At 58.1% G+C, this 24,633-nt stretch overlaps 2 protein-coding genes across 5 annotated transcripts; one reads left to right on the top strand and one right to left on the bottom strand.

Moving 5' to 3' along the window:
- The first annotated feature begins 10,411 nt into the window (after nt 1–10,411).
- HMGA1 (high mobility group AT-hook 1) lies at nt 10,412–18,683 on the top strand. 2 transcript variants are annotated; one of them, XM_059400052.1, is made up of 6 exons: nt 10,412–10,543; nt 10,789–10,902; nt 14,167–14,318; nt 16,351–16,434; nt 17,061–17,111; nt 18,491–18,683. In XM_059400052.1, exons 3-6 carry the CDS (start codon nt 14,217–14,219, stop codon nt 18,542–18,544), a joined length of 291 nt encoding a protein of 96 aa, XP_059256035.1. In that variant the 5' UTR covers nt 10,412–10,543; nt 10,789–10,902; nt 14,167–14,216; the 3' UTR covers nt 18,545–18,683. The 2 variants fall into 2 exon arrangements, with proteins under 2 accessions (XP_059256035.1, XP_059256034.1); XM_059400051.1 differs by having other exon boundaries at nt 10,415–10,543; nt 14,167–14,351.
- Nucleotides 18,684–20,344: 1,661 nt separating this feature from the next.
- Nucleotides 20,345–22,641, bottom strand: SMIM29 (small integral membrane protein 29). Of its 3 annotated transcripts, none has more exons than XM_059400060.1 (5): nt 22,535–22,641; nt 21,347–21,470; nt 21,078–21,103; nt 20,670–20,775; nt 20,345–20,495 (listed from the first exon to the last, which is right to left on the bottom strand). In XM_059400060.1, the coding sequence occupies exons 2-5, from the start codon at nt 21,395–21,397 to the stop codon at nt 20,430–20,432; spliced, it is 249 nt and encodes an 82-aa protein (XP_059256043.1). In that variant the 5' UTR covers nt 21,398–21,470; nt 22,535–22,641; the 3' UTR covers nt 20,345–20,429. The 3 variants fall into 3 exon arrangements, with proteins under 3 accessions (XP_059256043.1, XP_059256041.1, XP_059256042.1); XM_059400058.1 differs by having other exon boundaries at nt 21,287–21,470; XM_059400059.1 differs by lacking the exon at nt 22,535–22,641 and adding an exon at nt 22,255–22,528 and having other exon boundaries at nt 21,287–21,470.
- Between the last annotated feature and the right edge of the window lie 1,992 nt (nt 22,642–24,633).

Here is a 24,633-nt window from a genome sequence, read left to right on the forward strand (position 1 = left end):
TCTCCTCCCAATTTCTGAGCCTTCTCGTCTCTGGCTTTCTGTCTCTACATTTCTCTGCCTTTCTTTTCTGCATGGCTGACTTGCCATCCACCCCGCCCCACCCCTCCAGAGCTCAGTGTCTCTGCGACTCTCCTCTGGACTGTCCTCAGTGCTCCTCCGTCTCCCATCTCTGCTGCGAGCACCCCGTCCATACACGCCCCGCCCCCTGTCGCCGGCCCGTCCCTCCGCCCTGCGGCTCGGTGGCAGGGCCCGGGGGCGGGGACAGCAGGGCTGGCGAGGCGCCCGGCCTGAGTCACACGCATGAGGCAGCGTGAGTCAGGCGCGGAGGGAAGTCCCTACGGAAGGGGCTTTCGGAGCCGCAATCGAATCACAGGGAAAGAGAAAGTGTTCGGACGTTCCTTTGACACAGTGACCTTGTGTGAGCCCTAGCTGGGCACACCCCCGACATCCTATCCACAGACAACAACACGCGCCCCCACCCCCAGCCCACCACTCCCGGGGTGCACGGCAAGGCCCCCCCCAACCTCCACTGGGGCCCCGGTGGCAGACACTGTCTGTTCCCTGTGCCTCCACCAGGCAGTCCTTCTCCCAGCTTCCAAAAGGCCTGGCCAATGCCCCAGCCAGCACCCTTCGGTGGCGGCCAGACCTCACACGCCTTCCCCCCATCGGTCCAGGCGCTGTGTCAGGAAGGACCCCTTGCAGATGGATCAGGTCACCTTGTGCAGCCCGGCCTTATGGCAGGAGATAGGCAACTTGGGGTCCTTTCGGGGGTTAAAGATCCCCTCCCTCAGGCTCTCCTCCTCACCCTCTGAGCCTGGCCTGGGATCAGATCAGCTGGATTCAATTAAACAAATCTTTATTGAACACCTATAATAATATCCAGTGCCAGACTCTAAAACTCTAAAACTGGGGACAGGACGAAATATGTTGCCTCCCGCCCTCGGAGAGCAGATATTGGGGCGGGGGGTAGGTGGACAATAAACACTAAGTGAAGAATCAAGAATCTAGACCAGCACTGTCCATGGATACAGAAGCTGAGGCACATCCGTGAGCTCTCTGGTGGCCATATTAAAATGGTAAAAAAGAAATACATGAAATGAACTTGAATAATATATTGCGTTTAAGGCAATATGCCCAAATATAATCATTTCAGCATATACTCAACATACACGAAAATTAGTATTTCTATGTGTGTGTGTGTTTAATCCTAAATCTTGAAATCCAGAGTACTTCAGACTTCCTGCACATCTCAATTCACACTCCGCACATGTGTCTGGGGATAACAGTGATGGGCAGTGCTGTCTAGATGCCCAATAAGGAGTATGGAATAAAAAAAGTAGAGTAGGGTAAGCTGGTGGGGAGCGCAGGGTGGAGGAAGGGAGGGATTCAGAGCCCTGAGAGGTGGAGGTATTCTGAATCCAAGTCACCTGACCTTGCTGAACCCCAATTTCCTCCTCTACAAAATAGAGACAGGAACCCTCCCCTGTGCATCAGACTAACGAGCACTCATTAAATGTTATTTTGGTCCTTGCCCCTCCAGCTGTCTGTCCTAGTGGCCAACCAGCTTGCACAGGCTGCCAATCTCAGAGTCACAACCCTCCAGGCTGGACATTTAATGGCCACCAAGGGCGGACTCGCTTCCCACCCCACCCACCATCCCTCTACCTTGTATCTATTTCTACCCCTTGCTATAGCAAGATGACTTAGCCTCTGGACTTGGCTGTCACGATGGGAGGGATACTTAGAGCTCCTAAGAGCAAAGTATGGTAGACTTCCCGGGACCAAACCACGGTTTAAGCTGAACCCAGGCCGATGCCAAGGCATGTGGGGGGCACCAGGTGCCAACTTCATCATACTGGGAAGGTGAATTTCCTCTTTGAGAACTAGTAGAAGAATTTCTGCCCGTGAGACATGCTGCTCCCTAAACCTCCTACCAAAGGCAAAAAAGTGCCAGAAAAAGACCCATGGCAGCTGTGGGCAGAGCCCAGGAGCGGGAGTGGGGGGGGTAGGGGGGTGGGGGGATGGGATATGTGGAGAAAGGGCCCCAAGCCCCAGGTGTTGCTGTGGGAGGGGTTCTGAATCACCTTTACACACCCCACCTTCAGGGCAGGTAGATCAGCAGGCCCACAAGCCCAAGCCCAAGCGAAGCTCCAGGATCAACCCTTAGCCCCTTCCAGGGGGACTCCGTGGTGGGGAGGAGGCCCCAGCAAGGCTGGAAGTGGGGGATGGGAGCAGGCCCAGAAATTACCCAAACAAAGGAGATGGCAGGGTCTGGGCTTGGGACGCAGACCGCCTTCGCCCCTCACCCCACCCCATCCACATGGCCTGGGAATTGGCAGGGCACCCTGGATGGTGACCCAGAAACCTGGCTGTCAGCAGCTCCTGCCTGGCACTGCCCACACTGAGCTCCCCTGCTTCCCGCAGGAGTCCCTGGCAGCCGGCGGAGGGCAAGCCCTTGGATTTTCTCTGCCCACCGGATCCCTCCACCGCCCCTAGAGACCCACCCCAGACTCTCCCAGGTGGCCCGGATCCTAGTCTCTGTATTTCCAGACCTGAGTGGGGACAGAGGAAGGGGTGTCCAAGCCTAGGTTCACCCTCACTCAGACTGACACTGCCCACCAGGGCCATTCAGGTGTTTTAGTCCCCTCTAGGACCACCAGACCCCCTAGAGGCTGGGTTCCTGGAAAATAAGAAAGACAAAGAAGGGCACCACTCAATTCGCAGTCCATTGGGCCCTAGGAGAACCTACGACCCCCGCCAGGCTTCATGGGGTGGGAGAGAGGCCTGGAGGCTGAGTGAGCAGGGAGTAAGGAAGTTTAAGCCGGTGCGGTGGGGAGGGGTGCCTACGAGGCCTGTTGTCCCCGCCGCCATCTCCTAACCAGATTCCAGACCAGCAGGCTCACCCTGCTCCGCCCGCCTCCCTCCTCCTCCGCCCTCCCGCCAGTGGCGACCTCCCCTCCCCCACCCCGCTTTTCTCCCCTCCCCCAGCTACCCACTTCCTCCGCCCCTCCCCCAGCCCCTTTGGCTCTCATTCATCCATCCATTCACCAAACTTGTGCTGAGCGCCAAGGCCCCTTTAGGCCCTGGTGCGAGGCTCGAGGGTGGGGAGAACAAAACAAAGCCCTTGGAGGATTCCGACAAATCCCTGGCTCCTCCCCTCACCCCCAGCCCACCTCCTCCGCAACCCAGGCCCCCGCCCTTCGACCTCCACCCTGCTTGCCATTTCTCTCCTCAGACTCCGCGGGCTTGTGGGCCCTTCAAGTCTGGCCCGGGCCTCCCACGTGCTGCTGGGTTCAGGAGGGCCCACGTCCTCCTGCCCATCCCCGCTACGGGGACCCCAGAGCCATGTTCTCAGCTCTAAGAAAGGTTCAGGTGGCCTAGAGGAGACGGAGCACTGGGGAACCCAGGGCACATGCCAGGGGCAGAAGGACCCGGCTGGGACCCCCGCAAGCCCAGCGCCCCATAAGGAGGGAGCCTCCGCTTAACAAGCGGTGAAGAATAGTCGCTCTTGAAGGCTTCAGGGGTCACATTCCCCTTCCGCAGTCCCAGCACTTAGTCAAGGAATAGGGACAAGAGAAACAAGTTAGAGACCACGGGGAAACTCTCCTCAACCCTCCGGGCATGTTCCCAGAAGAGTGTGCCCAAGGTGGCAGCAGGTGGCTAAAGCTACAGCCCTTGAGTCCCCAAGTACTAGAGCGGGTTAATGAACTGACAGGGACATCCAACCCCAGAGGGCATGTGGCCTGGAGAGAAAGCCAGCCCGGGGCCTCTGCCCTAACCCACCTTCCACTGGCTCACGGGGGCTCACAGACTACAGAGGTTTAAAGTGTGTACTGGTTTAAAGTGGGTACCTGGAGAGCATGTTGTACTGGATGTGGTCAGGTCCCTTAGACCAAAGGGACACCTGTCTTCCGTGCACAGCTTAAATCTTAAAAAAAAAAAAAAAAAGCACACTCTGGAGAGCCACCATCACTGAGCTACCCAGTCGGTCTGCCCCAACCTGAAGGGCCAAGATGGTTGCCAGGTCCTGATTACAAAACCTGAGACCAAGGGAATAAAAAACCCATTTCCCCTGACTGCTGGCAAACCGGAAGTTCTAGAGGTAGTGGGCTCTAGAGATGAGTCTGCAGATCACATGACAACGAAGGTACCGTGCTTTTAACAAAAAGCAGGTGTCTCCGGAAGGTCTAGGAGCCCTGTCTCGGGGTTGAGGCACCTTGTCACTCCTGAGATGTTGGGTTCCTTGCCCTTTTCTCTACCTTGAGGTTTGGGGACTCATGTCCTATCCCCAGCCCAATGCCCTGTGGCTTGGCCTTTGTGAGAACGTAAGTCACTTCAGCTAATCATTCTTCATTCCACCTTTTTTTTGAGATTTGGACACTGTGTGAGACCCTGGGGCTACCCCTGTGAATCCTGGACATCCACTCCTCTGGCCTTCCAATGGAGAGCACTGGACAGGAAACAAATAGACCACTCTTACTGATGATCGTTAAGTAGAAAAGTTAGTGATATAGTGTGTTAGAAATTATAAATGTTGTGGGGTCGGGGGGGGGGTGGTAAAGTAGATGAATGATTGCAGGAGCAAGTGTGCAACTTTCCATAGTGTGGACAGTGCTACTGAACAGAGACCTGAAGGCAGTGAGAGGGTGAGCCCTGAGAATATCTATGGTAAGAGCAGGCCGAGCAGAGGGAATGGCAGGTGCAAAGGCCCTGAGGTGAGCTCTTGCCCGGGCAAGTGCACGAAGGTGGGGGAGAACATGGGGAGGCTGATGTGGCTGAAGGAGAGCAGCAGGGAGATGATGAGGTTGGGGGTGGGGCAGATTTCAGGGCCTCTTGGGCCTTTGCGAACACTTCCTTTTAACTCTGTGAGATGGGAACTCCTGGAGGGTTTTGGGTTTGTGTTTTGTTTGTTTGTTTGTTTGTTTTTAAAGAATTTATTTATTCATTTGACAGACAGAGATCACAAGAAGGTAGAGAGGCAGGCAGAGAGAGGAAGGGAAGCAGGATCCCTGTTGAGCAGAGAGCCCTATGCTGGGCTCAATCATGACCTGAGCCCAAGGCAGAGGCTTTAACCCACTGAGCCACCCAGGCGCCCCTCCTGGAGGGGTTAAGCAGAGGTGGAACAAACCTTATGTTTTAGATGGAAAGAGATTTAATACCAGGAATTAGGTGCTTATCAAACTGTTGGAAGAACTGGAGGAGCCATCTCTAGATGGCCTCCTGGTACCACAGAACTGAACTGCCCCCTCTGCTCTGATTGGGGTGGAGAGGGGAGAATCTGGAGGCCCCATCCAGGTAACTGAGCGGTGACCCAGGGGCAGGAGGCCCCTCTGCCCCATACCTGCCTCTTGAGCCCCGTAAAGTGGGTAACTGGACATTGTAGGTGCTACAGAAAAGCGCGAGTCTCCACAGCCCATTCCCCCAAATTTCACTCTTTCCTTGGTGGGACCTAATTCACATTCAAAACTGCATGGGCAATGGAAATGGGGTGAGGGGGATCTCAGCAGGTACTGCACTATTGAAAGCACATTGCCCCTGCCCAAAGTACACCACTTAAAGATGGGGAATGTAGCTACCTAGTTCAAGGTCACATCCCCAGTGCCTCTGTTGGTGCCCGGAGGGAGCCATCTGGCCAGATTGAGAGAAGGCAGCAAGCCCATCCAGCCTAGGAATAGAAAGCAGAATGCCAACCTGCTTCATCTCCCTGAGCCTCAGTTTTAACATCTGTATAATGGGAGCAACAGCATTACTGACCCGGGAGGGCTGTTGAGGGATCTGAGAACACATATGCATTTAGTAGGTGCTCATAAATTCCTTTTCCTCGGGGTTTTCTGAGGCTGAAGAAGAGTCGGGCTTTAGCTTTGAAGAAGAAAGCTGACAAAGTCCATGGTGTGCTGCAGCCATGCAGCATGGGTAGCTGGCTCCAGGCATGGGGTGCCTGCCTCCTGGGCCTTCCAATTCGCTGGAGAGGTTTTCCCTCGAAAGTTGGAAGAAGAGGCTCTCCTCCCATTCTAGGCCTGCCAGGCCTCCTGGCAGCAGAACTTGTGGTCATCAGGGCCTGGAGACCTGATCCTGCCAGATGACCAGATGTACTAGTAGCTGGGTGACTTTCCAGCAGAGTGGTCAAACACCACACACAAGGGCAACCCTATATTTCACTTGTGTGGGCCAATACTGGTTGATACAACCCTGGATCCCTCCCGGTTAGGATGGGCCAGGCTGGGTTTATGCCCACTGTCTGGTCACAACTACCCCTTTTTATTCATAAGTGTTCTGCTCCCCAGTAATAGCTGGGCGTACCTATCCTGTGATCCAAGCATTCTTTCCGTAGGCATGCACTTAGCAGAAATTTGCATATCTAATCACCAAGACATATTCTGGAACATTCACAGCGGTACTATTTGTAATAACCTCAAACCAAAGTCCATCCAAATGCCCTTCAACAGAACAGATCCATAAACTGTGGCCGATTCACACAACCAGCTGTGCAGCAAGAAGGAACATTCTGCCACCACATGCCACCGCAGGGATGAAACTTACATGTAATGTTGAGCAAAGGAAATGAACCCAGGAGGACGTCAAGTATTATTGCATCCATGCAATACACATAAAAATGGGAAGGTATAGGAGGCTCTTAGAAGTGGGGATGGTGGTACCCAAGGGGGACTGGAGATGGTTTCTTGATCTGGGTGCTGGTGATGTAAGGGTGTTCCCTCTATGAAGATGCATTGAGGGGGCACTTGGGTGGCTCAGTCGATTAAGTGTCCGCCTTTGGCTTAGGTCATGATCTCAGAGCCCTGGGATTGAACCCCGCATTGGGCTCTCTGCTCAGCTGGGGCTCTGCTTCTCCCTCTCTGTGATTTCTCTTGCTCTCACTCTCTCTCAAATAAAGTCTTTACTATTCTTATTCCTCTTCTTCCTGCCTCCTCCCATCTGCCTGTCATGTTGGGCTGGATGTAGAACATTACCAAACCTCATCCCTGGGACTTCCAGAAAACCTTGACTAAGTCAAACACTACATGGAACCATTCACAGTGGTCTTTCCCACGACTCTTCTAAGAGCTGTAACTGACTCAGAAGACAGAAATATGCGAACCAGAGACATACTGAGAATGAATCCCTAGGAAAGGCTAAGGGACACCCCAACCTCCTACATCCTCTGCATCTCCAAGCTTGGACTGGGAGATGGTTGGGCTCCCACTGCACCACTTAGCAAGGCTGGGGAAGAACGAGCAAATGTCAGGAAGAATTCACCAACAGCTCTGGTGAAGATGAGCTTAACCTTCAGCTGTCCTGAAATACAGTTGATCAGAACTCCCCATTCCCTAGACATTCCTGTTGGGTTCCTCAAGTTCACCAGGTTGTCCTTGCAGAAACGGCATAACCCAACTCCGACACTAAAAAATTGTTTCCTGTGGGAAAGACCAGTTCTGACATGATCAATTCCCCTGGGACCCCTCAGGCCTTGACCAACCAGATTGATGCCCCAGGCCTCAAATAGCTCTTTCTTCCTGTATGTTCCCCATAGCTCCCCACTTATCCAAATGCCATCAAGGCTGGCTCAAGCCCATCTCCTCCAGCAGACGGACTTCCTTGACTACGCTGAGCTCCCATCCCCTCTCCCTCTGTACCATCTATTGAGCCTCTGTTTAAGTACCTGACAACACCCCCCCAAACCCCCACCAGTCTTAAGTTTCAAGAGCACAGGGAACTTTACTTTCCTCACTGCTTATACCCCAAGAGTTTGGACCAGTTCTGGGTACACAGTAGGCCCTCAATAAATATTCAATGAATGAATGAATGAATGAATGAATGATGCCGCCTCATGGCATCTCCTGGCTCGCTCCTCAGCTTTCTCTGGTGTGTTCCTGGCTCTGATTCCTCTGAATATTAAATCTACTGGAGTGGGGGCTATATTTTATTTATCTTCTTTCTACCACTCCCCCTGCTGCTTAATACTTAATGAAGAAGGACAGAAAGTTAAGGGAATTCAGGGCATCTCTAATCCAGAAAGCATGGAGGTCAGTGGGCAGTTAGCTGAATTACAAGGGTGTAGGTAATCCTGAAGAGAAGCAGGTTACCATATTTGCCCACAAATGTATTTGTATACCTGCCTCCTTCCAGAGAGGGTTTTAGGTGGCTTACAAAAACACCCACAGTACAAGGTAAAAAAAAAACAAGTCGTTGAGAAAATCAGGACGAGGGGAAAAATAAGAGTATGAGAAATAAGATCAAGTCGGCTTGTTAGAAGTGGGCCAAAAAGTTGGCCAAGTTTTCCCACAGCCCCTGGAGGCAGAGGTCCCTCTCCCTTCCCGACCTTCCTCAGGGAAGGCCCCAGGACACAAGCCACACAGGAAGGCAGAGCGGCACCCCAGGTAAGCCTCGTCCTGGGAAGGGGCCCACCAGGACCCTTCCCACGCCTCTCAGGTCATCGGCCCCAGAGGGCGAGCCTGGCAGCCCAGGAGGCCTTGGGAAGACTGTGTCTAGGGGCGTGCGGCTCTGGGAGGGCGATCCCGGGGCTTGATGTGGGGGCCTGGCTTGCTGGCGGGGAACCGTGACCGGAGGGGAGTAGGGCGAGAACTGAAGGCTTGTTCAGAAACCCAACCCTGCAAAGGTTCTCGAGCTAACTCAACGCCTCCAGTCAACTCAACTCGCGGCCTACTAAGCGCGCGCCCGCCACTCAGGGGACAAAGATGGAGGGAGCAGCGCGCCTTCCACCCCGCCCCACCCCCACCCACCGGCTCTAGACAAAGGGGCAGGCCGCCCCTCCCCCAACCTCGCCCTAGCGTTCCCCTCCACCCTCCTCTCCCCTCCAGCCGTCCTTCGGTGACTTCCTTTCCCCTCCAGGGGCTGCCTGGGCACTTCGCAGGAACTGCGTTGCACCTGGGCGCGGGGCGGGAAATCAGCGCGCAGAGGGCGGCCTCCCGGCCCACCCCGAGCTCCGGCCCCCGGGGGCCGGCCCCAGGCCCGCACCCTCCTCTTTGAACCCGCTCCCCAGCGCCTTCCAGCCCAGGCGCCCCCGCCCCCACCCGGCCGAGCACGTGCTGCCCCCGGCCCGGAGCGCCAGCCCGCCGCCCCGGGTGGGGGCTGGGCCCACTCCCGGCTCTGCTCCCCACCCCCACCGGAAACATTCCTGAAACATTCCTGAAAGTAGGAGGCCCGGCCCCTCCGGTTCCCCACCCCGCCTCCACGCCCGGCTCAGGGTTTTCCTGGCGTCCCCCTCCATCGCCGGCTCGCCCCCTGAGGAGGGGGCTGGGCCGGGGCCTCGGCCGACGGGGGAGGAAGAAGGGGAGCAAAGAAAAACATGAGTCACAGCCGTGTGTCACTGGGCCGCATTGCATTTCCCTGCATCACGGGAGGTGTGGAAGGCCGCTTCGGGGACCAGGGGCGGGGAGGTGCGCCCGAGAGGGCCCCGGGCCGGGCCTGCAGGGCGCGCCGCTCTAGACGGCGCCCTTTCTTCTCCCACCGCCCTCCCCGCCATCTTTCCACTTTAGACTTCCTTCTCATGCGTGCAACAAGTCTTTGTTGCGCCAGGCGCCGGGCGGGCCAGGCGTGGCGGGTGCGGCTTGCGTAGACCCAGTCCCTGCCCTCAAAGTGCTTCCAGGCGACCACTAGCTCACGCTTTCGTGTTTTCCTTTAAAAGTCACGGCGGAGAGAGTCAGGGAACAAAGTGGGAAGGCATGATCTCAAACCACCAGCCGGGTGCCCTACAGGAACGCAACCAGCCTCAGGTTTACCTGCAAGCGAGCCAATCGTTTGTTTCGCTTGGAGGCTGCACCTTGACTACGGCTCACTCGCAGCCATTAATAAGCGAAAACTCTGGATTTCACAAGTTTCACGTTTGAATTTCACAAGACTTGTATTTCACCAGGCAGCCACACGCAGGTTGGCACTGAAATGCACATGCTGACACCTGTCCGCCCAGGGGAAATCTACGAGCCGCGTATCTGGGCGCAGGGGGCGGCGGGTAGGCCGCGGAATTCTCCCACAGGCGCGTTTCTCTCCACCCCCTCGCGCCCGCGCGGACCCCGCAGGCACGAACGCCCGCCCACATCCAACGCGCCCGGCGGGCGTCAGGCCCACACGCCCGGAAGGCCCCTAGAGGTGACTCTCCCGGGGACCCCCCTCCGTTCCAGACTGTAAGGACGCCCTCCCCTCCCAGCCCCCGCGAAAAGCTCCGTGGTGATCCCCCTCTGTGCACCTTCCCATGTCTCCCGGTCCCGGACAGCGGGGAGTGGGCCGTCGCCACGGGTTCCCAGCCCAGGCCTCCCGCGGGCCCGCCCCCAGGCACCCGGCACCGCACGCCCCTCCCCGTAGTCAGCACCCACCCGCGCGGCGGCGGCGGCTGGCGGGCGGCCGCCCTTTTAAATCCCCGGGCTCATTTGCATGGCCCCGCCCCCACAGTGACACGGCTGGCGCGGGCGGGCCCGTCCCCCCTGCCCCTGGGTCGCTCTTTTTAAGCTCCCCTGAGCCGGGGCTGCGCTCCTCTAATTGGGACTCCGAGCCCGGGCTATTTCTGGCGCTGGCGCGGCTCCAAGAAGGCGTGAGTTCGCGGCCCCTCCGGTGGCTTTTTTTTTTTTTAATATCTATCATTTAATTAAATTATTTATTTATTGAGGCCGCGCACGGGCCGTGCCTAGCTTCCTGCCCCTAGCCATCCTTCGGGGGAGGGCGAATATTTTTGTCCCCCCGCCTGGATGTGACAGATAAATACCCCGCGGGGGCCTGGGCGGCGAGCACGCGGCGGCGGCGGTCTCTGAGCGCCTCTGCTCTCTCTCCCGGTTTCAGATCCGCATTTGCTACCAGCGGCGGCAGCGGCGGAGCCAGGCCGGTCCTCAGCGCCCAGCACCGTCGCTCCCGGCAGCCCGGAGCGCGCACCGCAGGCCGCCGGCCGAGCTCGCGGTGAGTCGTCCCCGGGGCCCGCGGCGGCGGCGGCGGCGGAGTGGGGCGCCCGCGCCCCCGCCTGCACGCCGCCCCTCCTGCAACCCGCCCGGGGCTGCAGCGCGCGCCTCCGGCTTTATTCCCAGGCCGGGGCTGCGCGAGCCGCCGGCGGGGGAGGGCCGCGCGGCGCGGGGGCGGGCGGTTGGGCCCGGCTGCGCGGGGAGGGCGCCCGCACCCCTTCCCCCGCGCCGCGGGCGCCCTGCGGGGGGCGGGGACCCGGGAAAGGCGCGCGGTGGGGGAGGGGGCGCGCGGCTGCGGCGAGCGCGAGTTGTGCACCCGGCATAGCCCGGTGCACCTCGCGCGGCCGCCGCTCCCGCCGGAGCCCGAGCCTGAGCCCGAGCCCGAGCCGGGGCCCGGGCTGTGGGGGGGCGGGGAGAGGAACAGGCAGCGGCGCAGCAGGCGAGTGGGGGACCGGGTGCCCCCCGCAGCCTGGGGAAGTTCTAGAAGTGAGGGGGATGGGCAGGAACCCCACAATTCGGCCCTATTCCCGCTCGGCCTTCCTCCCGGTGCCCCCCTACGCAGATTGAGGCCGAATCGCGGGCCTGGGTTTGGGGCTTCACCCCGACCCCACCTCTGGCCCGGCCCGCGCCTCTCGGGCCCCCAGGGCCGGGCCTGCCGTCCGCCCCCACAAACAGGTTTCTCTGCTTTGCAGGGCTCTGTTGGAACTAGTCCCTTTAACTCCCTGTTTCTTTCTTTTTTTTTCTGGGGCTTTATTTTGCGGGGAGGGCGCGGAGGGTGGTGGCTTTCTTCCTCTACCCCGCGCCCGCCAGGTTTCCTGCCCCAAGGCGGGCTTGGGTGCCCCCTCTGGCAGGAAGTGGGGCCGGGTGCACCCGCGTGGCGGTGCATGCGGTCGGGGTGCACCAGTTTCCCGCGCCTGCGAGAGCTGCTCTTGCCCCTCCCCCCGCGCGCTCTTGCCCCTAGTCCCGCCGACCTGCAGCGGCGCGGCGCGGCGCGGGCACTTGCAGAGTCACCCTGGGGCCGACTCGAGCAGGGGGCGACACGCCGAGACCAGTCTCTTGGCGGTTAAGGAAAGTGGCGGGCTGGAGAGGTCGCCCGTAATCTACTCTGTCCTGCTCTCCAGCTTGCTGTGTGACCTTGGGCAACTCCTCAGGCCTCTCTGGGCTACTTTTTTCCGGAAAACAAGGGAGCCCATGCTGATTTCCTAGGGTGGTTCGCGTAGACTCCCTAAGCCTTTGTGGAATACACATTGGATGCACGGTGTACGGGGCCGGTGGGGGGCACGCTTGAGGCCCAGAAGGGCTTATTACAAACTGGAGGGTTCGGGTCGGGCCCTATTAAACATGGCTTCCCCTAAACCAGGTCTCTGATCTTCAGAAACAGGTGGAAGAGACAAGCATTTCCCTTGGCCAGAGAGGGCCACAGGCCTTCATTCAGTTCCTGGAGGCCTGGACTTGGGGGAGGTGGGGTGTCGGAGAGTGGATTAGAGGGTTCCTAGTAGTAAGAGGTGGGGGGAAGCTCTAGATGATGCAAAAACTTTCCCGGAGACCCACCAGGATTCCCAGGCATGTTGGGCCCAGGCTTTCTGGGATTAGGGGCTAGCTTGGAGCAACTGGACCCCCCTCTGTGAGGGGGCCTTCACAGACCTCATGTGAGGTCAGCACTCATTTAGGCTGATTAATTTTGATGTTTAGTTTGAAGGGGAACCTGTGGTGTAATATAAGATTCTAATCACTGCCTGTAATTACAGAGCAGGCCAAGCCACTAATGACGGAGCAGGATAAATCACCAACCACCTTGTTTAAAAGGGTCTTCAAGTCTGAAATATTATAAAATAGAATAATTACCAGACAAAGTCTCGCCGTCTGGAGAATCTTGAGGCTTGGGGCCTCAAGCCCTCCAAAAGTCACAAGTTCGCAAAAAAAAAAAAAAAACCCCACAAAAAACTTTTTTTTTCCTCTCGTTGAGTTAAAATTGGAAATTGTCTGAAAATCTGAAAGGGGGAAAGAAAAGTCATTTTTGAATGTTCTAGTTCTCGTTTTGATTGGAGTGAGGACTTCCTGTTGTAGGCCTATTTTCACTATGATCTGGTTTGATTCTTGGCCTCAGTGTGGAAAGGTAGTTGAGGTAAATGTCTTTGCATTCCCCCCATTTTATAGGTTGAAGGTCAGTTAGAAGCGAAGGCGCTTGGGCCTACCCTTTGCCCAGGGCAACCAGGGATTGGTTACCAGGGAGGTAGAGAGCCATGGGTCTGCACCTGGGAAGACAGAGGGGGATCGGAATAGATGTGGGGAGGACCCTCACTGTCTTTTTTAAGCTTCTGGAAGAGGCTACCAAATAATGGGGTGCTGGGTGCTCCTTGCAGTGGGAGGTTTTAAGTAAACTCACAATTAGTGGGGCTGATTAAATCCAAATGGGTCTCTAAGAAGAGGGGAAGATGCTAGGGGAAAAAACAAGCTTTGAGGACCAGCCCTGCAAGGTGGGGAAGGGCAGCTAGGATCCGTTCGAAGGAGTTCAGGGGAGACCCAGGACCGAAGGGGAAGATCTCATTTGACTCCAGGTGTTGTGTGGGGTGGGGGGAAAGGAGAGAGCCACCTTTCTTTCACCTTTGGCTTTCTTTTTCTCCCTCCACTACAGTTTCAACCATCTTCCCCAAATTATTCCCAGCCTTGATTCCCCAAGGCTCTACCCCGGGGAGAGAGCAGGGAGGAGAGCTAAGTGGTGGGGTAGGCACAACCCTAGCCCGGTGATTGGTGTGGAGCATCGAGGATGGGCCTGAGGCTTGGGCCTTTGTGGGTAGGCCATGCTGCTGGCCCAGTGGCCTGGGGCTTAACTCCCTCTGCCAACCTTCCCACCCTTGTAGCCTTTGAGTCACTCAGGCTGGGTTTTCTCTTAGGGGAAAGGGGAGCTGGCTAGAGAGAGGGACCCCCTGGGGAGCATGAGGACTCCCCCATCTACACCTTTGTTCAGGTGGCCTCACCCACAGAACCACATCTGAGCTGGCTGTGCCTCTTGGGCCTGGGCCCTGTGTGGGTGGCAGGACAAAGCATGCTTCTGCTCGAGATAAGGAGCTGATTAGGGCCAACGGCCCAAGCCCCACCCTGTAGCCCATGCTGGGGCTGGGCAGACCCCGATTCTCAGCAAGCAAGGGTATCCCTTGGGAGCAGGCAGGGTCCCCCACTGCCCTTTGAGGGCACTGGTGGTGGAGGGGTTGGGAGGGGACCAAAGCAAGGGGTTGTGTTTTAAACAACTTTGCCTGCTTCACAGCATCCTAGCCATTGCTCCTCCACCTGCTCCAGAGAGAAGGGAGCGAGAAGATGAGCGAGTCGAGCTCGAAGTCCAGCCAGCCCTTGGCCTCCAAGCAGGAAAAGGACGGCACTGAGAAGCGGGGGCGGGGCAGGCCGCGCAAGCAGCCTCCGGTGAGTCCCGGGACAGCGCTGGTAGGGAGTCAGGTGGGTGTCCAAACCTTTCCCTCGGTTTACCTCTCTGGGTTAGGGAGGTGCCAGGTGTTTCTGCAAGTGAAAACTGGAACAGAGGGCTGCAGAATCATTGCTCTGTGTGTGTGTGTCCTCCAAAAACGCACCTGGCACGCGCTGACCCTGGTCAGATCCTGAGACCCACGGAGGGGAGTGGGGGCTGAGAAACCTTGAGCCGTGAGCCTGTGCCAGATCATCCAAGCCGGAAGTGACCCCGTGGTCGCCTGGGCCAGTGCCCCCACCCTGCTAAACTACCCACACTTTACTCCCAGGGTGTTGGGGACCAGGGCCTTTATAAAAACATAGTTAAGATGAGTCGCATATACGTACAAGTTCCGGGTTTCTAATCCTGAGAGTCATTCCACGTACTGCTCTGTCCAGTCACCATAAACATTTCTTAAAACTTAACTGTCGGTTTCTGGACTTCCTCTCCCAGGCCCTAACAGAAAGGTCCTGGGCCAGCACCTGTTGGGGGCCTCTCCTCGTGTGGCCCTGGGCCAGGCTCTGCTCCGGCCCTGTAAAAAACAAAACGAAACAAAATGGAAGCCTAAAGACTTAAAAATGTGGGGAAGTTGGCGAGAGAGTGACCCTGGGAACCGTGGTGCTGTCCCGCACTGAGGTCGCATGGGGTTAGAAGGCCAGCCCAGGGGGTGCATGGGTGGCTCAGTGGGTTAAATTCTGCCTTCAGCTCAGGTCATGATCCTAGGGTCCTGGGATCAAGCCCCACATTGGGCTCTCTGCTCAGCAGGGGGCCTGCTTCCTCCTCTCTCTCTCTGCCTACCCGTGATCTCTGTCAAATAAATAAAATCTTAAAAAAAAAAAAAAAAAAAAGACCAACCTGGCACTTTGGGACACGCTGGGGAGCCTGGCCTCTGGCCTGTCAGGCTTGGGGGGGCCACCTGGCATGCAGTGGGGATCTTGGATTCTCTTGGGCAGCGGCTAGTGAGGCCCAGCTTACGTCCCTTTCCCAGGGAAGAGGACAGGAGTCGAGGTCGGCCCTTGCTTTCTCAGTGTGGTGGATCTTGGGCTTCTGCATCTGTAGGATGGACAGTGTGGTCTGTACGGGCTTTGGGGGGACGTAGGCCATGAGGAGGCCGAGAGGTGGGCTTCCAGAGCCCCTCAGTGTGGGGAGGGAAGTCATTCTCTGTCTGGTTCCCATAGCCTCCACCCTGTGCCTGTTAGCTGGGGCCCGTGGAGGGGTGCCTGAGCGGGGGTGCCGGGTTACAGGACCATGGTGGCACTAAACAGCCTGTGGACACCTGCCCTGAAACCGTAGCTGATGTGCCTTCACTGCCTGACTTCTACGCCTCATGCAGCAGCTTCTTATTCTGTTGGGCTTATTAAAATTTCAGCGGCAACCACGGTAGGGAGCTATGGGTTTCTGACATGTGGGCATACTTCCTTCTCCCGAGAGGTGGCCTGGAGGGAGTCAGTTTGCAGGGAGAGGCTGGAGGCCCTCTTTAGCGGGGCGAAGGGGGCATCCTTTACCCTCTTCGGCATCCCTCACAGTGGGGAGGCAACTGTCTTGGCCCAGTGCTGGCCACTTCCACACTCTTCATTTAGTCCCTGGATACCCTGCGAGGTGTCTCATCATCATTTACGGTTGAGGAAACCGAGGCCCGGGCATCCCGCTTCTTGCCCAAGAGCTTCGAGCCCCGTGGTGGCAGAGCTGCCTGATGGTGTCTTTGTGCCCCTGTGCCGCCTTTCCCTCTTCTGCATTCTTGCCCTCCTGTTGGTGCAGGGAGGCTTGGGAGGGGCTTTGCAGAAGAAGATGGTCAGTGTGAGAACTTGAATCACAAGGGCTTGTCTGCTCTGGTGCCTGTGGATTTCTGGGTCGGGGCACTGTCTTGCTGACTCAGTCTTGCTGGGGTCAGGGGAGACCGTCATGTGTTTTGAAAGGGGGAAGACCGTCATGTGTTTTGAAAGGGGGAAGACAGGTGACTTGTGTTCCTGATGACCCCATCTGTCTTTGCAGAAGGAGCCCAGCGAAGTGCCGACACCTAAGAGACCTCGGGGCCGACCAAAGGGGAGCAAAAACAAGGGTGCCGCCAAGACCCGGGTAAGGATGGAGGAGGGCGGCCCCCCTCTGCCCATGGCCACAGCTGGGGGAGGTCTCAGAAGGCACTGGCTTGTCCTTATTCTGTCCCCTGCCCGCTCTTTCCTGGCATGGGTGGCAGGGGGTCTTGGCTAATTGGGGAAGGCAGGATGATGACCGAAGCCTCACTTCGGGGGAAATAAAGTCAGAAGTCCCATAGCTTTCGTCATCTGGAAACAGGCGAATCGGGAAGAGGGAAGGGGTGGTTCCACCAGTCCCTATGTGGAGAATGTTCTATTTGGGGGTCCCCCTGGATCCCAAGGGAGTGGGGATAAGCAGGGAAGGGCAGATTCACAGTGGCAGCAGTCTCTCAGAGAAGTTGTTTTGTTTTTTATTTTTTTTCTGAGACACGACTCATATCCTCTGAGTCATGGGTGAAGGAGGGAGTGGGGGGCGTGTGTGTATGTTGGGGGGGTGCAGTGTGGCTGGCCAGTCATCACCAGCTGGACTCGGGTGGGCCTGCTGGGGTGAGAGTCCCAGGCTGCCCTAAGCAGAGGTGGGGAGTTCTGCCCCTCCCCACCAGGGCACTGGTGGTTGCATGAAGACTGAGGGATGTTTTTGACTTAGTGGTCTTTTCTCTGACCATCTAGAAAACTACCACAACCCCAGGGAGGAAACCAAGGGGCAGACCCAAAAAACTGGTAGGTGAAGGGATGGCGGGGGTGTGGTTTGCTGGGGAGGATGTTTAAGGATGGGGGATACTGAGTCCTGTGTGCTCTGCGTGGAAGGACTGCTCTGCCTGTCCTGCCTGAGCTGGGAGTAGTGGGACATTGTCCCCTTCCCCGGGCCTAGAGGGAAAGGGATTTGCGTGTGGCCCAGGGTCCTGGTACCCAGCCCAGGGCTTTTAAAGGGCTGTATCCTTGAGAAGCAAGGGGTCCCAGGTACGAACCTCCCCTAGCCAGGGGTGGGCTCCTTCTTTTTCCTCTGCTCCTAGAACAGACTCAACTTCTAGGGGGAACTTGGAGGCCATCTAGTTCCTTTCTCCCACCCCAGCCCCATAATAGAAGTGAGAAAAGAAGGCCACGGGAGCAGAGTGCGGGGTCTGTCCTCACCACTGTCTTAGGCGGTCTTGGGTAGGGAGGAGGAGGCAGCCAAGGAGCTCAGCCCTAAGCCGCGCTGGCGGTGCTGTGTGTGAGCTGAGGGGTGATCCCACGCGGAGGCACCTCCTCACTGGGACCCACCATCCATTTCTGAGCCCCCAAATAGCTGCTAACGCAAGAAGGTAGGTTGAGTCAGGAGGCTGCCTTTGGGACCTCCACTGAAGTCAATGACCACCCCAGCCTTGTTCTTCCTGGACCTTTTCTGTCCCCCCCAACCTGTTCCCTGAACTCCCTGAGGCCTTCATTCCTAGAGCTGAGCCACCACCAGGGTGAGGAGGGGGGTCGGGGGGTGCTGGCTGGGCCCCAGGAGTGAGTAACAGGAAACAAGTTGTTTGGGAGTTTGTGCCTGGCACGGGGGGGCCGCAGGCCCATGTGGTGTCCCAACATTCCCGCCCAGTGAGTGAGCCCCGGCGGCACACATACTTCCCCTTCCTCCCCGCCCTGGCCTGGGGTCAGTCCTCAGCCTGGCTCCATAGCCCCTCAGTTGCCCCTACAGCCCAAGGACACCTGGTTCACCGGGGAGGCACCCAGCAGCCACCCCTTCCCGTTTCCTCTTCCTGGCCACCTCTCCCTTTTCCTCCTACAGAAAGCCAGTTACCTCCTCACTTCCCTGAGCTGGGCGTTGAGGAGGGGGGACAGGCCCTGGGGCCAAGGGGGCCTGGCTCCTTGCTGGAGCAGCCTGTGTGTGGGGTGTTTTCCCTCCCTTTAAATTCTTCCCTTTTTATGAATGAAACTGGGCTGTGGAGGTTGCTGAGTCACTCACACACTCAGCCCTGACTCATCCCCCTTCTGGAGAGCCAGGGAACCCAGGGAGGGGTGGGGGCCCTCCTGGCCTGTGCCCCCACCCCCCAGCACCACCAGTCGGGGGCGGGGGGCAGGCCTGGCACTGCTGACCGCCCTGCCTGCCTCCTGCCTTGCAGGAGAAGGAGGAAGAAGAGGGCATCTCGCAGGAGTCCTCCGAGGAGGAGCAGTGACCGCGACGTGCCGCCTGCTCCTTGGCCAAGGAGCGATTTTCCTTCTGGGACTGGACAGCTCCGCTCCGCTCCCACCGCCCCCGCCCCCTCCCCCAGGCCCCCCCTACCCTGCACCACCACCACCCACCTGCGCCCTCGCTGCCACACTACACAGCACACCAGCCGCTGCGGGGTCCCAAGGCCCGCGTGGGGAGCAGTTCCCTTTGGTCTAGGTTTCCAGTGACCCCTCACCCACACGCACACACAGCTCCAGACAAAGCCAACCCCCAACCTTGCCGCACCCTGCCCCCTGCTGTGTCCCCACACCCTGTGGTGGGGACGTTGCTGACTGGGCTCTGGGTTTGGGGGGGGGGTGGTCCCTTCCCCATTCTTCCCTCTGACTTCCCACTGAGGGGCCTGGGAGGGCTTCCCTGGCCTTAAAAGGGGCCCCAAGCCTCATCTCCTGATCTGCCCCCCTCCACAGCACAAGCAGTGGCAGGTATGGCCAGTGGGGAGGGGCGCTGGGCCCTGAGATGCCCCCCACCCCACCCAGCCTGTGTCTCACTAGGTGTGGCTCACACCCACTTTTCTTTCTTCCTCCCTTGCCTGGTCCTTGCTCTAGGTCAGACAGCCCCCTTTGGGCAGAGGAAGGAAGGCAGGAGGGGTCTGAGCCTCCTACCCTTTCTAAATGGGCTCCAGCCCACCCCACCCCCTCACCCTGGAATCTATTGCAGTGAGGGAAATGCAGTCCCCCCTTTTTCCAGGTGAGGTCCCCAAGGCCTAGGCTCCCTGCCACAGCCTCCCCAGGTGGGCTGGAGCCGCTGCCCAATCCCCTCTGCTTCCACCCTAGGCCTCAATTTCCCCCTTCCTCACACGGGGCACTAATAACAAGGAGCTAGCCTTGCCCACTCCCACCCTTCTGCTCCTCCCCACCCCCCAAGGTTCTGGTTCCATCTTTTCCTCTGTTCACAAACTACCTCTGGACAGTTGTGTTGTTTTCGTTCAATGTTTCCATTCTTAGACATCCGTCATTGCTGCTGCAACCAGCGCCAAATGTTCATCCTCATTGCCTCCTGTCCTGCCCACGGTCCCCTCCTCCGAGGCACTCTTAGGGGCAGGGGCCAGGGGCAGCACAGGCTGGGTTACCGACCACCCCAGTCCCAGGGAAGGTGGGGCCCTGCCCCTAGGATGCTGCAGCAGAGTTGGGGGGGGCTGTATTGACTGTCGGGTGTAGAGGCTACCTTCTGTCCCCTGTTCTGCCGGGGAGGAGGTGGCCATTATTTGTCCCAGCCTGGGGCCCCCCCATCTTGGTTTCCTATTTGCAGTTACTTGAATAAAAAAATATCCTTTTCTGGACCGGAATCCTTCTGTGGTGGGCACCTGGGGTAGGTAAGAGTGGAAGCCAAGGACAGAGTTGGTGGGGGTGGATCTCCAGGGAGGGGGCGGGGAAAGCCTTAGTTCCAGGGAAGGTAACAAGCCTCTCTTTAAAAAAAAAAAAAAAAAAAGGCACCACACCCCTAGCCACAAAACAGTTTATTTACAAAATATATATACTGAATACTATATATTGGGCCCTGTCACCATGGAAACAAATCCAAAACCAGGTTGGGGAGGGCTCAAGAGAAAGGTGGGGCCTAGGAAAAAAGTCTCCCGACCACCCTTCCAACCAGGCAGGAAAAACTTGGATGAGCCTGGGGCGGGGGGGCGGGGGGGGGGAGGTGGGTGGAAAGCTCAGCCCACCAAGGATTGAAGGCCTGGGTCAGGGGGGTGGAGGTGCAGCCTGGATGAGGAGAGGAGACCCAGTCCCTCCCAGCAGGGGGAACTGGGTGAGTGCAAGTGGGGAAGGACACAGCAGGCCCCCCAGCACTCCCAAGTGCCATGGTTCTGGAGAGCGGTGGGGGTGAGGTCAGGTCTTGACGTCCAGCAGGGGCATCCGCTTGTGCTGGTAGCCACTCTGCCAGCTGTGTACCACCTGTGGGGGCAGAGACCGGGCCACAGGGCTGGGGTCCAGGGCAGAAGCTGTGGCACCCCTGGCAGGAGGGCAGCCCACTAGCCCAGGCCCACATAGGGAGGTCTGAGGACAGAACCTGGCTCTGGGGAAGACAACCGCCAACTGTTCTGCACCCACCCACCCCCCAGCACTTACCTTGGGGTCCCCCACATCCGAGAGCAGCTCCTGCTCAGCCTCATGCAGCTCCTCTGCGGGGTCGTAGCTGTACATGGGGAGCAGGTGATGGCGAAGCCGGTCCACTCTAGGGAGCAGGGGAGGGCACTCAGCCCAGGGGAATCCCACTCCCAACACCTAAGGCCCTGGGGGCCTCTGGGGGCACACTACGGTTCTGAGAATACATGCCCAGTTCTAGAAGGGGCCCCTCTTCAGTGGGTTCCAAGCCCAGTTTGGGCAGGAAACCCTCACAGCGGGGTGTAGGGAATTTTGGGCTGGTATAAGGAAAGCCCAAGGGCATCTTAACCTCTGCTGTAGAGAACCAAGCCTATGAGAAGAAACTTGTGAGCCAAATGCAGGGGAAGTAACACTGGGGACAGGGACACTCACCGCTTTTTCTTCTGGACATACATTACCTGTAACAGAGACACAGCGCTGTGCAGGCTGCTGAGCCCAGGACGGCCCATGAGAGACCCACCTCTACCCCTTCACCCATCACAGCAGGACAGCGGAGATGAGCGGTGCAGGTTCACCAGCCCCACCACCCCCACTCCCAGCCGAAGTGTGGGTGTGTATGTGTGTCCGTGGGGGCTCCTTACCACAACCACCACCACCCCGACTAGGGTGATGAGGAAGAAAGGCCCCAACACGTAGCCCACCATGGAGTCGCTGTTGGCCTGGGGGGCATTGGGCACTGTAGTGTTACTCATGACATCTGCAGCTGAAGGGCTGGATCGTCAGCATGGGCAGTAGGGCCTCGGGAGGGCGCCTCCACAGGGCTCCCTGCAGAGGAGAAAGGGAGGTGATTCGTTTGACCCAGGGTGCCACCCAAGCTCTGGATCCCTTTCCCAAAGCTGGTAACGTATCAAAACTTAGGTCAGGCCCTGGGACGAGGGATCCTCCAGGTCAGTGTGCTGGGCTTAACCCTCCAGTGACTCCAGGGAAATCCTGGGTGTGGAGGGCACCAAGGGGAGGCCGAGTGCTGCCCGGTTCCTGTCCCCAAGCCAGGGTGGGGCCCAGCTTAGGTGCTGGCCAAACACTGGCACCATCTCCTGGGAAAAGCTTAGATCTACGTTTGGAGCACACTTCTATTCTGACCTCTGGGGACACTGGGCAGCCAGCACCTGTCCAGTGGGGGCAAAAGGGGAAGATTTGACAGATATATGAGGGTCCTGCGCTGTAGGGCCTCCGTGTGAGGCAGGAGCATCAGAAGGGGCCTGCCCCAATCCTGGTCCAATACCCCCACTTAGGCTACAGGCCTTCTCTGTGCCCTCCTTGTCCCTGGTGTGAGTGCGGACACACAGCCAGGACAGCCTCTCCACTGTGATCGTGCCAGGGCGGACACGAGTGGGCAGGTATCTGCGAGGTGATGTCACCTCCCTCTGGTCCCCAGCCGGGGCTCCGCCCAGGTCCCTCCCCTCTTTAGCGTGGGCTGACAGGCGGAGGTGAGAGGGTCAGCTCCCATCGACAGATGCAAGGTGACTGCCGAGGGGCTCCTGTACGCAGACCCCAAGGTCCCCGACCCTGCTTCGCTTGGGTCTCCACTGGGGGAAAAGGTAAGAACTACCTGTCCCGGTGTCCGTGGGGGCACCGAGCTTGCACGGTCGCATGCACGCCGTCCCACGGTCGAAGGGACCTGCCGAAGTGGGGCGGATGTCGGGCCGCTCCCAGGATGCGGACCAGCATCGGCGAGTGGGAGGTATAGTTCCCACGACGCTGGGCGCCTCAGGCCGGGGAAGGGAGTTTGGGGGGCTGCAGGTAGAGCCCGGACATCCCGGAATCGCGGCACCCCGAGACGTGGACCCGCGCCGGCGCTCTGCAGCCCATCCAACCCGAGCATGCCTTACCTCCCGCCGCTGCAGCCCGGACAGGAACGCCCTCGGTTGGCTCCCAGGCCCCGGAAGAGCCGGCAGGCGCGTGATCAAAGGACCCGGGGAAATGGGCGGGGCCTCAGCCCCGGGGTGCAGCCAATCCAGTGGCGGAAGGCTACTGGCCCGGAGACTTCTGGAGCGGCCAATCCGGAGCTGGGGGGTGCGCGGGGCGAAGGCGGGGAGGGCCGGGGTTGCAGGGCCCACCACGCGGCAGTAGGGGGCAGGCGAGCGCCGCGCAGCGGGGGGAGAAGAGCGCGGAGAGGGGCGGGGCAGCTTCCCGGCGTTCCCCGGGGCGGACACCGGCCGGGCGCCCGCGCTGGGGAGCTCTGGTTGCAGACTGCAGCCCGGCGTTGCTTCCTCGTCCTCCCGGGTGGAACCAGGTGTAGGGCCAGCCCACACCCTGAAGCTTAGTCCCGGCGTGCGGCGACTAGCCGCTCCCTCCGCCGCTGGGACCCTGCTCGGGGCCTCCACGGACTCCATTAGTGTTTGCGGAGCCTTCCAAGCCTCCTAGTGCCCCCAGGGGCCCACGGGGCTTTGCTCAGAGGGTAGATAGAGTAGGCAAGCCTGAGTTAGCTCCTACCAGACCCACTCACCCTCCACCCTTCTCCGCACCTCAGTCTTAACGTCTATGAAACAGGCTCTGGTGAGGATTAAGCGATCACGTGGATGAGGAGTCCAGAACATACTAGGCCCTGTTAAAATCCCTCGCTAACCTCTGTCCTGTTTGCAGGGGCACTGATGGAGTAGCGGGGTGCAGTACCCCCGGGCCACAAGCAACTTAAGTAGGTAAATTTGGAACCTTTAGTGGTCTAGCATTACAGTGGCACACACCATAGATGGACTGATGGATTGTACCAATGTTCGCATCCTGGTTGATACCCTGCTATGTCAGCATTGGGGGAAGCTAGGCAAAGCGCAAAGGGGGTGTCTTATTTCTTACAACTGCATGTGAATCTACAATTACTTCAAGTACGTGTGTGTAGCTTTGTACCCAGACCTTCCCACCTTTCCCCCCAAATCACACACCGTTATCAAAGCTCCAGACTGGCAGGTGATGGAAGCCACCCAGAAACATAAAAGATGTGGGACCTGAACTAGGCTGAGGCGTTCCAGGGTCCTTGGGTGCTACTGGAGATAGAGGGATAACCTAGATCACCTCATTCTTGCCAGAAATAACCAATGGCTTGGACATGGTTGAGCCACTTGATCTGGTCTGGTCTGTTTCCTTGGGCCCTTCCAAAAGGAGGTTGGATGCAGAGATGACCCAGCCTAGAACCAGAGGGCTGTTGGGAACTCTGGCCTCTTGCCTTCAGACACCATCATCTGACAGGTAGGAAATCAGAGATAAGGGGAAAGGAATGACAGAAATGCCAGGATCTGGAGGCTACGGGTGGATTCCCTGCTGTTCTCAGACTTTTGAGCCTGAAGATTAAGGAGACCACTCATCCCAGGCTTCCATCAGAACTGAGGCAGAGGGAAGGGGCCACCTTCCCTGGTGGAGCCTACTCTGCAAGGATGTTAGAATCAAATGATAGGTCCTCTGTCCTCTTCTTTACAATCTCTGACCACATAACTTGAGGGCCTTCTAGGAGGGGTCTTAGCAGTCAGTTGGCTAAGGCAGTGTGTAGAAAGGACTGGGGTGTCAGTTTCAGAAACTCAGCACGTTTTTACTTCTCTGACTCCTAGGACAATTTCAGTATATGTGCTGCAGAAATAAGCACACCTTACTCCCGGGACAGAACACCCTTCTGAGCTAGGCAGAGCAGGTGGGGTCACCCCGATTTACAAATGAGTAAGCTGAGTTCCTGAGCAGTGTGATGACATCCCAAGGCCCTTGATGTGATTGGCAAGGGTGAAGCAGAGTGGAATGATGGGTGGGACCCTCTTCCTGGACAGCTCTGTGCCAGCAGCTGCTCCGTGTCTATATTTGAAGCCTAGTTTGTTCCTGTGATAAGGTTTCAGATCCCATGAAGGTACCCCCAAGCCTACCCAGGGAATACTCCAGCCCTCCCTGCTCTCTTCATGCTGCTGCTACTACCTCAGGAAGGGGAGATAGAGGACAGAGGCGAGGCTGC

Source organism: Mustela nigripes, chromosome 5 (genome assembly GCF_022355385.1).
Source record: "Mustela nigripes isolate SB6536 chromosome 5, MUSNIG.SB6536, whole genome shotgun sequence".
Classification (NCBI taxonomy): Eukaryota; Metazoa; Chordata; class Mammalia; order Carnivora; family Mustelidae; genus Mustela; species Mustela nigripes.